Here is a 14,312-nt window from a genome sequence, read left to right on the forward strand (position 1 = left end):
TCCCAGGTGGGCACAGGCCAGTTTATTTGGTATGGCAGTAAAAGCGTAGATTTTTTTAAAAAACTTATTTCCCCCTCCCTAGATGTTAAAGCTTCTGATACTTATTTCACAGCACTGGCTTCATAATGACAAAATCAAAGTTATATGAATCTGGCAAGCCCTGGTGCTTTGTTTTGTTGAAACGCGTCCAGCTGAACACAGGCAGGTCCTCTTCCACAGTTGGTCCATTAATGGCATAGGCTGCAAAGTTCGTAGCCATAGAGAGGTCTGATACCTGTGAAGGATCATAGGAGAATACTTCATTGTAAAAGGAAAGGGGGCAGTATCATCACCCCCCCCCCCTCAAAAAAAGCCACAGAGCTACTCTCTCTCTCTCTCAACACCAGCACACTACTGGTCCAAAACTTATCTAACCTCTTTCCTTCTCCATTTTGCTCGGCTTCCGTTGCACCCGATAATTTATTTATCTCAATTTATTTGTCTCCCTTCCAAAGCCTCAAGGCGGCTTACAATGAAAAGAAGGGCAAATCTTATTTTTTAATGTAACTATTTTGTGCATGGAGAGTTCTGCACAAAAAGAGCAGTTTTTAAAATACCGTGAATGTGCCTTCCACAAGATCCAGTGGGAAAGGGCAGGCTGCATTCTTACCCAGGGCCGGATTAAAGCAACTCCAGGCCCTGGGCTAGGAGACCTTGGGAGTCCAAAACTTAATAGAATCTGATCATGAGAAACAAGACCTCATTCTCTTCTTTCTCTATTACTCAATGAAAGTAGAGCACTACTTATTTATCATATAACTCTATGAGAAGCTTTAAAGCCTCCACAAACTTTACTAAACATACTAAATATGCACTTGTGTAACTGTTAGAGTCATAGACTCATATGTCACAGGTTGAATGTTACCAAGCAACTGAGCCTAGGTATCTGTTTTCTAATTTTTTTTTTGGCAAGAGGCTGAGGCTCTCCTAGATTATGAGGCCCTGGCCTGCAGCCGCCCAGCCCACATATAAATCTGTCACTGTCCTTATTTTTGGGCTGCATATGATGACATAACAGAGGAGGAAGTGTGTGTGTGTGTGAGAGAGAGAGAGAGAATAAATGGATGAATGAATGAATGAATCCACCCTCCCCACAAGCATCTAGAACAGGCCAGTTCTTCTGGGAGTCGTTACCTTGGAGTCATAGCAGCCAGCTGGCATTGGGGACTCAGGGTTCAGGTCTCCCCTGCAGCAAATGGTATTACAGGGATTGTGCCTTGTATAGGGATCTTTTGTGTAGTCTAGAAAACAAAGGAACCAGAGAATGAGGATTTAAGCAAGTGTTCATAGCCATGAGGACCCACTGCATTTCTCTGTCCAGTGGTACCTCGGGTTAAGAACTTAATTCATTCTGGAGGTCCATTCTTAACCTGAAACTGTTCTTAACCAGAGGTACCACTTTAGATAATGGGGCCGCCGCTGCGCAATTTCTGTTCTCATCCTGAAGCAAAGTTCTTAAACCGAGGTACTATTTCTGGGTTAGCGGAGTCTGTAACCTGAAGCGTCTGTAACATGGAGCTTCTGTAACCCGAGGTACCACTGTATTAGTTAATTTACAAGCGTATCCTCCCGCCTGACCTCAAAGAGTTTAGGCCCTCTCCGGCTTTTATTCTCACAGCAGTCCTATAAGGTAGGTGAGAAAGAGAAAGAGAAAGAGAGAGAGAGAGAGAGAGAGAGAGAGAAGCCCAAGATCACTCAGTGAGGTTCATGGCTAAGCCTGGGCTGATCACAGGGCTAAAAGGAGCGCAAAGGCAGTGGTGACTCATACCCTTGCATTGAAAACAAATGCTTCAGCCATTCTGTGCTAGATGTCAAATGCCTCAGGGGTTACAGTGCAGAATTCAAACGGCCCTGACTGCTCACACAGTTAGGTATTTACAGACAGGATTTTAACCACAGTTCAACTTGAGTCTCATTCACACTGGGAGGTATTTTGACAACACTGTGGGGACTGCCAGACTTGGCATCAGTTTGGAGGGGATCCAAAATTTCGGGGTCACACATTAATGAAGCTCTCCAGACTGTCAGTATTTTGTGGGAATGTGATTTGATTGCATACCAAAACTTCCAGTCTGCACATTTAAAGTGGACAAAAAGCGCTTTGTCACCCTAGCAAAAAATCTACTTAAAAACACCACCACCTCAGGCTTTTTAAAGTTTTGGACACAGAAATGCTTTGAAAACTGCGGAATGAAAAAGTGTTTAATGAGAAGACATGTAAACACCCTCAAACAAATCAGACTGAATAGGTATAATCTAACCTCTGCGTAAACTTTCTGCAAGCAAATCACAATGGATGCTGAATAAACAGAAATGTAAGGGACTAAACCTAAAGATCTGAGAAGTTCTTTGGGGGGGGGACGACTAATATTTTGTTAGATTTGGGCTCCCACCTCAAAATCTGAACGGGTTTTGAAAACTGTATCCAGGTAGTTAAAGTTCAACAACTTTCTTTCCTTGTCCCAGTTCAGTTCAGAAACCAAAACAGCCTGAAAAGGCTAGGAAGCATACAGATGATGGCAGTGCTAATTCCTTGCAATGAGCCTTTTCACGTTGTGGAGATGGGAGGGGAAATGTTTGTAAAATAGGGGTGGACAACCTGCGCCATCAGCCTAGACTCAGAAGCCCCCTGCAAGTGAAGAAGAAGAAGAAGAAGAAGAAGAAGAAGAAGAAGAAGAAGAGGAAGAAGAAGAAGAAGAGTAGTTTGGATTTGATATCCCGCCTTTCACTCCCCTTCAGGAGTCTCAAAGCAGCTAACATTCTACTTTCCCTTCCTCCCCCACAACAAACACTCTGTGAGGTGAGTGGGGCTGAGAGACTTCAGAGAAGTGTGACTAGCCCAAGGTCACCCAGCAGCTGCATGTGGAGGAGCGGAGACGCAAACCCAGTTCCCCAGATTACGAGACTACCGCTCTTAACCACTACACCACACTGGCTCTAGAAGTGATGATATCAGACCTCTGACAAGAGTGATCCCTCCCTCCCACTGGATGGCAAGGAAGAGTAAAGAAATGGGTGGCAAGGACAGACAGCAGGCTATGGCAGAAAGAGAGATAAAAAACTGGGATGGCCCCATCCACCATCAGCTTCTGCCCTGCCCCGTTGCTGGCATTTGGACCTCAATAATTACACCAGAGGAAATGTCATCCTAGGCAGAAAAAAGGTTCCCTGGCCATATGTTAAAGGATAATTAAAAATGTCATACTGTTGTATCTCATTATGTGCTTCATGGTCTCCATGTCAGTCACTTTCCCTTGGTCCCGTCGGAAGATTTTTGCTCTGGGAGCCATCTCATAAGAGAAGTCTAGGCCATATTTTTCAACATACTCTGTATATCCACTCAGATTGTAGATATTTTCATGAAAAGGGACGTTGTAAGAAGGCCAGTATCCTGTAAAAGTAGACATGAAAGGGTAAGGGGCATTGGAGAAGAGGTTTTGGACACTGCTTGAAAGTTCCCAAAGTTTTGAATTTGAAAGCTGAACTGCAAGAAACACAACCCTCTTTCTAGAGCTTGCTGTCACTCACAAGGAAATAAATGAATGGGACAGAACTTACATTGGAAGGGATATAACAGTTGTAAAAGCAAATTTCACTTGGAGAGGCTGAAATACCAAAGAATCTCAGCATTTACCCAAAAACAGTGGAAGTCTTTTGAGCACCATCTATTATCATTTACACTGCTGCGTGCTAGAGTCACCTGCAAACATTACATTACTACACATACACCCTTTTTGCACAAATACAAATCTGGAATTACTGGTGTGTTGCAAATTTCTCCTAGACTATTTTCTAATTCTCCCTAGTTAAGCAAAAGTGATAACTTTCAGCAGAGACTTTTTTTTAAAAAAACAACCAAACCCAAACTCCAGAACTCCTATTGAAGCTTTTACCTCTACGGAGAATACTTGTCTGATCAGAATATTCCACAAGTTTTGGGATCTGTTCAACGACATAGAGGGTTCCTTCACCAAGACTCTCTTGCAGTTTGACCCTGTTTGTATTCAGTATCATGTACTGGTTGTTATAAGTACCTAAAGTCAGTGAGGAGACAGTTAAACTTTTAACTTTTGGGGCAAGAGGATTGAGAGAATCGTACACAAAGAAATTCACTTCAAATATACCAACCAGAATTTTCCCTTTCAAAGGCTTGTGCCCAGGACTTTCCGCAGTGGGCCATCATGTTGGCAATGCGGACTCTCTGCCATGCAAAGAGACTCTCAGGTACCACTTGCTTGAGAAGAGAATGGTTGTATACGCTGTTTGTGGTCTGCAACATGATCAAGCCATTGCCAAGTATGTAAAAGTCATCTAGGGATACCAAAAAACCTGAATATAAAATAAAAGGAGATGGTTTGTTATCCATAAATGAATGCTTCACAATGTTTATTCTGGGGCTTCTCCAACAAATTTTGCTGGGCTCCTGGATTTGTCTCTGACTGCTGCAAGGCTAGGGGACAAGCAGTCCGCACTCCAACCTTGCTAAGAAAGGACAGCTTATAAACAATTTTAAATGGGGAACTGCCACCTATACAGTCAGACATTCCTGAATCCATGGAATATTTGACAATAATGGACTATGGTCAAATACTAGGCAGTCAGTTCACAATATCTTCTTGTCAATCAATGGACATAATAACACACTGTTATGAGGCTTAGCAAAGCAGTCCGTTGACTGGGATCATAGAATCATAGAGTTGGAAGAGACCACAAGGGCCATCGAGTCCAACCCTCTGCCAAGCAGGATGATTTTTGTAAATTTAATTTATAAGCCACCTTTCTTGAGCGCAGTCCATAGATGTATAACAGGGGAGGGGAGGTGTCAGTTCTGCAGGATCTATTTCATATTTTAGTGGAACTCCAAGATCCGCTGTCTGGAGCTAAGAATGAAAGGAACCAATGCCTCTGAACAGCTGAACACAGGGAATAACAGAGCTCACAGACCTTCCACACAAAAATCCATCCCTGGCTTGCCAACCTGTCTTCATTTCTGCAGTCTAGTTTAGTCATTTTGTTGCTCCTATTTTAAGTGATTAGGAGCTCAGAAATCCTCCTAAATTATGACCAATCAATTAAGGCCCCATCACCTTGAGACTCTGACCTTCCCACAGCTACATAGGGCCTTTGAAGAACTAAGATTCCAACAGATGCCCTCAACATATTTAGAAAATAATTCCCCATATGGATTGAAATGTATATATGGATGCAATCAGGTAGAGGACATCACACACTATCTTCTGATTTGCCCCCTGTACACAATGCCCAGAGGAAACTATACTGCCAATTCTTAATTGGCTTCCAGGTCGATCCACACAGGAAGTGACAGTTGAATTCCTAGCAGATAAACATCTATATATTTACACACCAGGGAGCCAAATTTGCACTGGCAGCCAAGAAGCTCCGTTCCAGCTATGTGAATGCACTCCAATTTAAACTTTTAATGTAGTCAATTTCTTTTTATGTTGTAAACTCCGACAGGCTACATTGTATGATTTTAGAAGAAAGTTTTCCTTTTATTCTCTGCTGTCCATTGTAAAGGCCTTTGGATATATAAAATTGACCAGACTGACTTACACCACAACCACCCAGCCATTTACCAGAGAATCCCCTGACATTGGATGAAACCTCTGTAGTCCATGGAGGACTGAATAATATTTTATAAAATACAGTATTAAATAAAGATGAAATGAATGCTTTGTTTAAGTTAAATGAACAACATCAAAGTCACAATTCAGTTCCATTATGAGCTTCACAATGGGCTGCTTATGTGACATGAGCTTATAACTCTCTTACAGAGACATCTAAAAACTACAGACATGACAATTTCCTAGGTGTTCACATTCACTGGTTCCACATAAGTTTCTAAAAGGTATCACACAGAGACATGTACACAGCCCTTAGAACTAATTTTGTAGGTTGTGATTCTGTAACAGGTATGTGCCCTGGAAAATAGCAGGGGGAAATCAGCATCCCTAAGGAAAAGTACTTGAAAATGAAAACTACAAGCACCGGCGGCTCTCTGAAGTTCTGCCTAGTCAGCATTGTGTTTCTCTATTTGCATGGGCTTATGAGAATTTGATGTAATTGAAATTGCCTCTTGACACGGTTTATCTACTTCATCTGTAAGCCAGTCTCCCTATCGCTCACTCTCAAGGATCCTTGAATGAGCCCCATAATTCTATCAATGCAAACAAAAGTGTTTCTGATTGCATCTTCTGGATCCAAGCCATGTAGCTACTCAGCAAACCTTGTAGAGAACACTGGGCCCTTGCAGCCTCATTCACCACAGCCTTATTAATGAGAGGTGATGTTAGTGTTTCAAGCAGTTCCCCCAAAGGGCCAGACATGATCAGAAACAGGAGTGACCGTGCTGAAAATGGTACAAGCATGAAATATAATATAATAAAATACAGTCCCTATTGCGATAAAAAATAAAATAAAAGCATGCTCCATTGTGGGATGTTGCACAGGTAGAAAGGCAGTAGCACGTGGGAAGGCTACAGCATGACTACTACAAGCACTGCACAAAGTATTTCCAGGCAAGTTGTTTTAAATTTTGTGCATATAAATGTATACAGCAGCATTCATCCATTCTCACCACAGCAAGGGAACAGAAATCTTCTACAAGTGCCAAGTGTTGTGTAGTGGTTAGAGTGTCAGACCAGGTCCTGGGAAACCAGGATTTGAATTCCCACTCAGCCATGAAATTCCCTGGGCAACCTTGGGCTCATCATTGCCTCTCAGCCTAACCTACCTCACAGGGCTGTTGTGGAGATTAATTGAGGAGGGAAGAACCATGTGTGCCGCCTCGAGCTCCTTGGAAGGGAAGGTGGGGTACAGATGCAATAAATAAATAAAATAATAAGATCAGTGGCACATTCACACAGGGATCCCATGCCTCACACATGCCACCTCTCTGGACCTCTTCCTTTTCTTAACATCTCTCTTCCTATACCCATGTATCTTCTCTTGCACACAATCATGAATATACAATATTGCACTGTTGTTAAAAGCAGGCACACTTAACAATCAAACCCTTATACTCAGCACATGCAAAATCTTGCACTCACAAAGTTTCTCCCTCACAAAGTTTGGAGAGGTGTTTTGCCCCCGAGCAGAGGAATTTTGTACCAGCGGTTCCCCATGCTGTGCTCTGCAGGTCCCTAGCACAGTTGCCCACACTGTTCAAAAGGTTTCCAACCACCCTTGGAGGCAGGGAAGGAGTGACTGACTTTTCAAGCTGCCTTCTGCTTGCACAAACATAGGATGCAAGGTATTTGTTTATTAATACTACCTTTTATACTGCCTTTCAACCATATTCCCAGGGTGGTTTATAAAAAGATTACAGTACAAATATATTTTAAAAACATAAACTAAAACCTACAAAATTATAAAAGCAGCATAAAGCAGTTGACAGGATTATAACTGCAGTTAAAAATTAAAAATAAATTATCTGCCAGGCACCAAAATGACAACAGCAGGTAAAAAAGCCAGTTAAAAACATTCTGTTAAAAGTTTGGGGCATAGCTTTAAGAAGGAAAGTTATTCCATCTACCTTTTCCTACGCACACTAACTGGAATTAATTCAGGGCCAGCTAGAGGCATCTTGAAATATTTTGACTGAAGGATGCGGTGTTCTCAGTAGGTGCAACACTACAAAAACACTACTAGGCACTTGGGTGGTTTGTAATGGTTTGTGGTTGAAGCTTGTGTGGCAGACTTGAAAAGCAGGCTCGTGATATCCAGTATCACTGGGCTGGTGCCAAGATCACACACACAGGGATGTGAGTCTCCTTAGGGCAAACTCAATGGTACTGGTTCAGTGAGGGTGAGGGAGATTACGTCAGCTGGTGGTCATGCTATTAGTTTGTATTAATCAAATTTTGAATGGTCTTCCCATTTTTATTGTCCTGTTTTATGAGTGATGACCTTTGGCTAAGCAATAAAGTTTTGGATTTAGTCCACTGAAGAAGCACAACTTCCTTACCAGCCCAAATCCATATCCAATTTGTCTAACCATTCAGCAAATTTTGCTACGTATTAATCTGCAGGTTTATTTGGATAATAAAGTCTTTGTTGCCCTATCTGCCTTTGAATTCAAGTTCCTACAGGGCAGCAAACTATGAGATTCTACAGCATACAGGCAAGACTCCTGCATTCAAACGTAACAAACTCACACAGAGTTCCACTCACACATCTAAGTTACCTGGGTAACTGCTGAATGAAGCACGGCCTGAGCTCGTTTGTGGATCATCAACTTTAAAGTCCCAATGCTTATAGATTCTCAAAGTAGCCGCATATGTGAACCAGCTAGAATGAGCAAATAATATATTTTCATATCCAGGGAGGACCTAGCCAAGAGAAGTAGTAGCCATGTTAGTCTCATGCAGTCAAAATGACAGAGTCTTGTGGCAGCTTAAAGACAGACTAATTTTATTTTTATTCTTTTAAAAGGAAATAGCATCCATATCCCTGAATCGGATATTCCTTGTAACATTTTTGTTCAACATTTTTGATTGCCTGTCAAAACACTGTCAGTAGGGTGCATCTTAACCCTTCCATTTACTTATATTTGAATTCTTATGTTGCACATCTGCTTAGATTCCATATCAGAATACCTGTTGTATATTTCCAAGGTGTATATGAATAATTTATAAATCCAAAATTCTCTCTCCAATAATATATTTTAGTTTGGTATTTGCCATTTCTGTGAACATCAGTTTTAGTAAAATATGCATTTTATGCAAATATTGGTCTGATTGAGAGAGGGAATTCTTAGGACTTGACTTTTCTTTCAAACTATTGCATAGCCAATATCTTGATTACATTTTTGACTGGGACACTTCTGAAACCTTCTCCCAGAATAAAGTGGGGCTATTTTAGAGAGAACAGACAACGACAACTGATTTAAAAAAAAAAAAAAAGCATTGTAAAACCAACAGTATGAGATTTAATTAGCAATGCTATGCATGCATGAGGCTTAGAAAAATGGGGTCCAAAGTATAAATTCCATTTTGGGGTGCAGTTGGTTACATCTTTTCTTTTAGGCCTAAACATAGAAACAGGAATGTTGTTGGTCTCACCTTAATCAGAGCAGAGCAATGGCCCATATCCCATAGGTACTGTGTAGAGTCTCCTGTCATTAAATTAGTCATTGCTGAACCGGAGAATAAGGCAGGAATGAGGTCAAGCAGATCTCCAACTGCATTCAGGAAATAGACTTGGAAGGGAGTGAGAGGCTGGAAGTAAAGAGAGATGAGATATTTGTAATTTTAGACTCAAGTTTGCCATGACAGTGGTACCCAACACAGTAATAGCTGTCCATGCCTGAATGACTTTTCTTTTCAAGGAGGGAGTCTGAAGAACTACGGTAAGTCAAGTGACAAGTAATGAAGTTTTAGTTCTAGTGTACAAATCAAAAATTAACAAATTACCAGGCCTGAAATTTATTGAAGAGATCAGATGTGAAACTGCCATTTTTCTGCAAAAGGATATGCAACATCACCAATGTTGGCCTCTTTACTCAAGAGCTGAAAATCAGCCACTGCAATGCCAATTTTGAAAAGGGGTCCGTTGAGGAACTCGATTAACAAAATGGCTGCCATGTAGATGGTGAACATGGTTCTGGTTCCCTCAGAAGAGGTGGCTGTCCATTAATGGCAATTTTGTATCCCATTCTCTTTATACTGAGAATGTAGCTGAGGGGGTAGAACACATGCTTTACATGAAAGGAGTCCCAGATTTAATCCCCGGCATCTCCAAGTTGGGCCAAGAAGGACTCCTGCATGGCACCCCAGAGAGTCAAATGTTGACAATACTAAGCTAGAAGAACCAAGTATTTGACTTGCCACAAGGCAGTTTCCTTTGTTCCTATGTAGAAAGATGTGGTAGGACAAAACTTCCCTCTGCAGTTCTTCCTGTTACTAGATAGGACTGGTGGAGGAGACAGTGGGAAGGTGGTTCTTCCCTCAAAAAAACGCACAATTAGTGAATGACAGAGCCAGGGCAAGCCTCCCTCCTTCAGCATGGTTGATGGGCTGGGGATTAGGAGCTCAAGGGAACCATGCCAGCAGAAGAAACTGTAGCTGGTAGCTGTGAAAACAGCAGATTTCCTAGTACTGTGGAATAATACAAGCTGAGCATGTAAAATTATGCAACAGCTAAAACAGAGGAGAATGTACAGCAAGTCAGTATGTTTCTTCTCAGTATCATGTGTAGAATTAGTTTTGCCTTGAGAAACAGGAAATCCAAACTCTTTGCTAATAATTCTTGCAGAATTATCAGGACATGGTAGAAGTTGGTTTCCTAATCAAAATTACTGTGTAGCAATAAAGTTTTCAAAAAAATTATCCTCTCAGTATACGCTTCTTCATAATATAGCAGGGAATAAGATTGTTTTCCTAGCCTTCTTTAAGATTAAGAAGGGTAGAGAATTATGTGAAGTTTGAATATAAGAGTTTAGATGCAACTAGTTTCCAAAATATACTATTTGCCAAGATATTTGCAGGAAGGGGTTTAAGACGGCGACTTTAAACACTGAAATTTTGAGATTAAGGAAAGCAACTGTATGTTATGTATACATTGTTCTCTAAATATATTCAATATTTAAACCCCTCATTTCTTTGGAAAATGTGACTATAAAGAAATTCCTTCAGCAAAGAGTTATGCTTTGGTCCTAAGATCTAGACTAATGACAGAGCAAAGGATGCTTGACAGTGCATTGAAGGTGGTGCTCAAAGTTATGTGAGGTATTTAAACAGATAGAATAATAGAACTGTGAAGTAGGGTGGGACCCTGAGGAACATCTAGTCCAACCCCATGCAATGCAGGAATATGCAGCTGTCCTATAATACGGGGATTGAATCTGCAACCTTGGCGTTATCAGCACCTGCTCTAACCAACCAAGTTGCTTGACTAAGGAGTGTTTTGCATGTCAGAAGTTAAAGAGTTATTGGATCTGGCAAGCATGGGATGCTGCAGTAACAAGTGACCTAACAAAGAGACAGATGGAATAGACTTTTGTTTATACAGGCATATGGATCCTTGAAAAACAAATATAGGTGATTATTGCCCAGAGCTTATTTTGTGAGAAGGCAAAGAGAATGGATTCAAAAGCAGCTCATGGAATTCTGCCAGATGCTTCTGATGGAGCTCAGAACAGGTAGAAGACAGTTTATATACTACTTCTATCATAGCCATCCAGAATATGCAAAGACAGACCAGCTGCTGTAACAGATTTGATTTTATTCTCTCTTTCTGGGTCCCATTTTGCTCTGTGCTGCGTATAATTTCATCTCTTCAGATTGCTGTGCCTCAGATGCTGAAGAGGGAGAATGAATGACCCACTTTAAGAACTGTAGTGCTTTTACGTACCATATTGACAAGTAAGGCACAGAAAAGACATGTACATCACTACTACTGACTCAATCAATGCAACACACACAAAAACTCTGGGGGGGAGGTTGTGCACAACAGTGTGTGGCACTAGCCAAATATTGCTACAGCTGGTATCATAAGAAAAACTGCTCCTAATTTTGGTACACACAGGGTTAAGTTAATTTTCCAAGTGACTAAATGAGGGAGAGAATGGGATGAGTCCTGTGTATACATTATTGTATACTGTACTCTGGCTCCTGTGCACTCACAGTTTTTTAATCTGTGTACACATAATGTTATCCATGATGCAGTTCTATCCTGTAGTTTCTTGTAAAATACTATGCTTGACATCAAAATTACTTCCATGCAAATTTTTTGTAACATGCACTTCGTCTGGATGTGACCAAAGTCACAGAATGAGGACAAAAATCCTGCAGAGGTAGGATATGTTTTTCTTTTACTCTGATGGTGTTCCTACTTCATGCTAGAACTTTCAATTGGAACACTTCTTTGCAAGATTATTTGCATGTCTAATTAAAAGCCAACTGTTGCATTTCAGCAGGTTAAAGTTCTTTGGTTAAAGATCAGTGCATTTTACAAAGTGAACCTATGCAGTCAGAATTAAGCACCAGAGTTCAATGCAGCTTACTCCCAGGACATCATGCACAGGGTGGTAGTCATGCTAATTAATACATGTGGTATTACATGTGTGCACACAGAGACAGATAAACAATAAGGGATCAACACTCCTAAGTTTTGAGAATATTTGGGGACTATTCATTTCTGCACCACAGCCCTTATCCCCAAAATGAATCCTCCCTTATACACAGCTGCAATCTCACCATTTGTGAGAAATCATTTAGAACATTCACACCCGTTTAGGCACTCACACCCGTTCCATTTTACGGTATGTCTGTTTGAGCAGTGATATCGTAAAAGCCCATTTTCGTAAGCTCACGAATTTAAGCAGCACTTTAACTTTTCACAGTCAGAATTTTGGGGGGAAAGGCTTATATTCAGGCCAATACGGTATGTGAAGGTTACAACACATTTGTGTTAACTTCTAGTATAATATACACATGCTCAAAATGTATTTTATCCAGAAGCAAGGTCAATGTATTTCAACTGTATTTTTACTTCCAAGGTGCTTAATAGGATCACAGATCTGGTTGTGAAACAATTCTCAACCTTTTTCATTTCTTCTTTGTTTCCATAGCTTACTTTCAGAGAAAGCTGGAAGCAAAACCATCAGGGGATAAGTGCTATTTATTTTAAATGCTGCTGATCCTGCCTTCATAAACCCTGGGCTCCATGTTTCCTTGCAGTGCTTAGACAAAGACGGAAAGGTCAGTTAGTTATTCGTGTCTCTACTCTCCCAGTGTGAAATAAAATGGCTGAGCTTGGCAATAAAGGTGAAAGCTATTTGTCTCCAGTCAGTTCTCAACTTGCTAATTCTCAGTGCTGCCGCCTCATTGATATCCCAGAGGGCTGCCGGCCCACACAACAATTATGGCTACAATGACAGCAGCTGCATGCAGTGTCACTTCCCATTCTGTGTGTGTGGTAGAGCATGTGCAGACAGACCTTCATCACCCCACCCAAGTTTCCTAAAGGCCTAGAGTTGCAAACAAGAGTTTCTGGAATTAATATTAAACTCTGATACTGTGCACCAATTTGATAGCGGCAATCAAAATGGATTCTTTGATGTAAAGAAAGAAGAAAGCAGTAAAAACACCGTTTCAGTTTTTTTGTGCGGTCTAAACTCTCTTTCCCCTTCAAGTGATAAGCCTTACGGTTTTCTGAGTCTTACTGTTTTTTGCTGTCGCTTAGCCCACTCCACTGTTCCCATGTACAGCCCATCCAACTGGGCAATGATGTACCCGGCATGCCTCCAGAAGGGGTCATTCTTGTTTTTTTTAATTTGTTGTCTGGTCCACTTGTCTTGTTTCCTGTAGAGAGGAAAATGTGACTTTAGAGTGCATTTTTTCACAAGCCAAATAGCCTTAAGTCCAACTGGGATCAATCGGCACTTGCTCCTGAGTAAACACGCTTAGCTCAGATCACACTTTTATCAAGTAAACGAACATTGTAGCCAGCTGACAAAACTCAGGTTGTGTTAATAAATGTTATTTTGTTCAGAGATAACTAAATCAGGTCACCTTTCAACTTGTTTCACTTATAATTTTATATGGGAACAGTTCGTATATTATATACTCTCAGGGAAATTTACTTGCCCAAGAACCAGGGTGGTGCAGGGCGTTCACCTGCATCTCTATAGACACCTTGCACTGTCAACTCTTGCAACATCTCCCAGGATGCTTCTAGAGGACTATCTATTTCAAACAAAAATCCATTAATGTTGCGCAACCTTAAAGACTTAAGAAATTTATTGTGGCACAATATTTTCCTGAATCAACTTGTTCAGTAAAAACAAGAAAATATCACCAGGGTGACTGGAACTTCTAGGCAACTTTTGTTCCTATTTGTGAAAAGAGCATTTTCTTTTTATAACATACCGCATAAAATCTTTAACTTTTCTCTCGATGAGGACATTCTTAATCAGCTGTGTATACAGGTTTGCAAGATGGTCACACATGTGTCTGGGGGGGAAAAAGAGGAGGGAAATGTTATAAATACAAATACCCACTGTCCATTAGACAATGGTCTTGGACCTCATGGTCCTGGCTACATTTGGACTTATTTTCATATAGACCTCAGTTTTGTGTGGATACCTATATGGACATTTGGAGAACTTATATTAACTTACATGTTTAACCCAAGAAGTATGTGCTGATGGTTACTGAATTCACATTGTGAAGTGATGGCTGTTAATTTTATGTTATTGTTGTTGTTTTTTTAAAAAAAGTTTTGTTAAATTTGCAAAGGTCTGGAACACT

The 14,312-nt window shown here is 40.8% G+C and overlaps 1 protein-coding gene across 2 annotated transcripts in view; it reads right to left on the minus strand.

Annotated features, from left to right (window-relative positions):
- The window catches only part of PLBD1 (phospholipase B domain containing 1), a 26,429-nt gene continuing 12,117 nt past the window's right edge, over positions 1-14,312 (minus strand). For both annotated transcript variants that reach the window (XM_083400303.1, XM_083400304.1), the window contains exons 3-11: positions 13,932-14,015; positions 13,226-13,364; positions 9,123-9,278; positions 8,246-8,390; positions 4,168-4,368; positions 3,933-4,073; positions 3,245-3,430; positions 1,174-1,280; positions 1-274 (exon numbers count right to left, since the gene is read on the minus strand). In XM_083400303.1, coding sequence (XP_083256429.1) covers positions 107-274; positions 1,174-1,280; positions 3,245-3,430; positions 3,933-4,073; positions 4,168-4,368; positions 8,246-8,390; positions 9,123-9,278; positions 13,226-13,364; positions 13,932-14,015 — 1,327 coding nt within the window. In that variant the 3' untranslated portion in view covers positions 1-106. The remainder of the gene's footprint in view (positions 275-1,173; positions 1,281-3,244; positions 3,431-3,932; positions 4,074-4,167; positions 4,369-8,245; positions 8,391-9,122; positions 9,279-13,225; positions 13,365-13,931; positions 14,016-14,312) is intronic.

This window comes from Podarcis tiliguerta, assembly GCF_965153285.1.
Source record: "Podarcis tiliguerta genome assembly, chromosome: 10".
Classification (NCBI taxonomy): domain Eukaryota; kingdom Metazoa; phylum Chordata; class Lepidosauria; order Squamata; family Lacertidae; genus Podarcis; species Podarcis tiliguerta.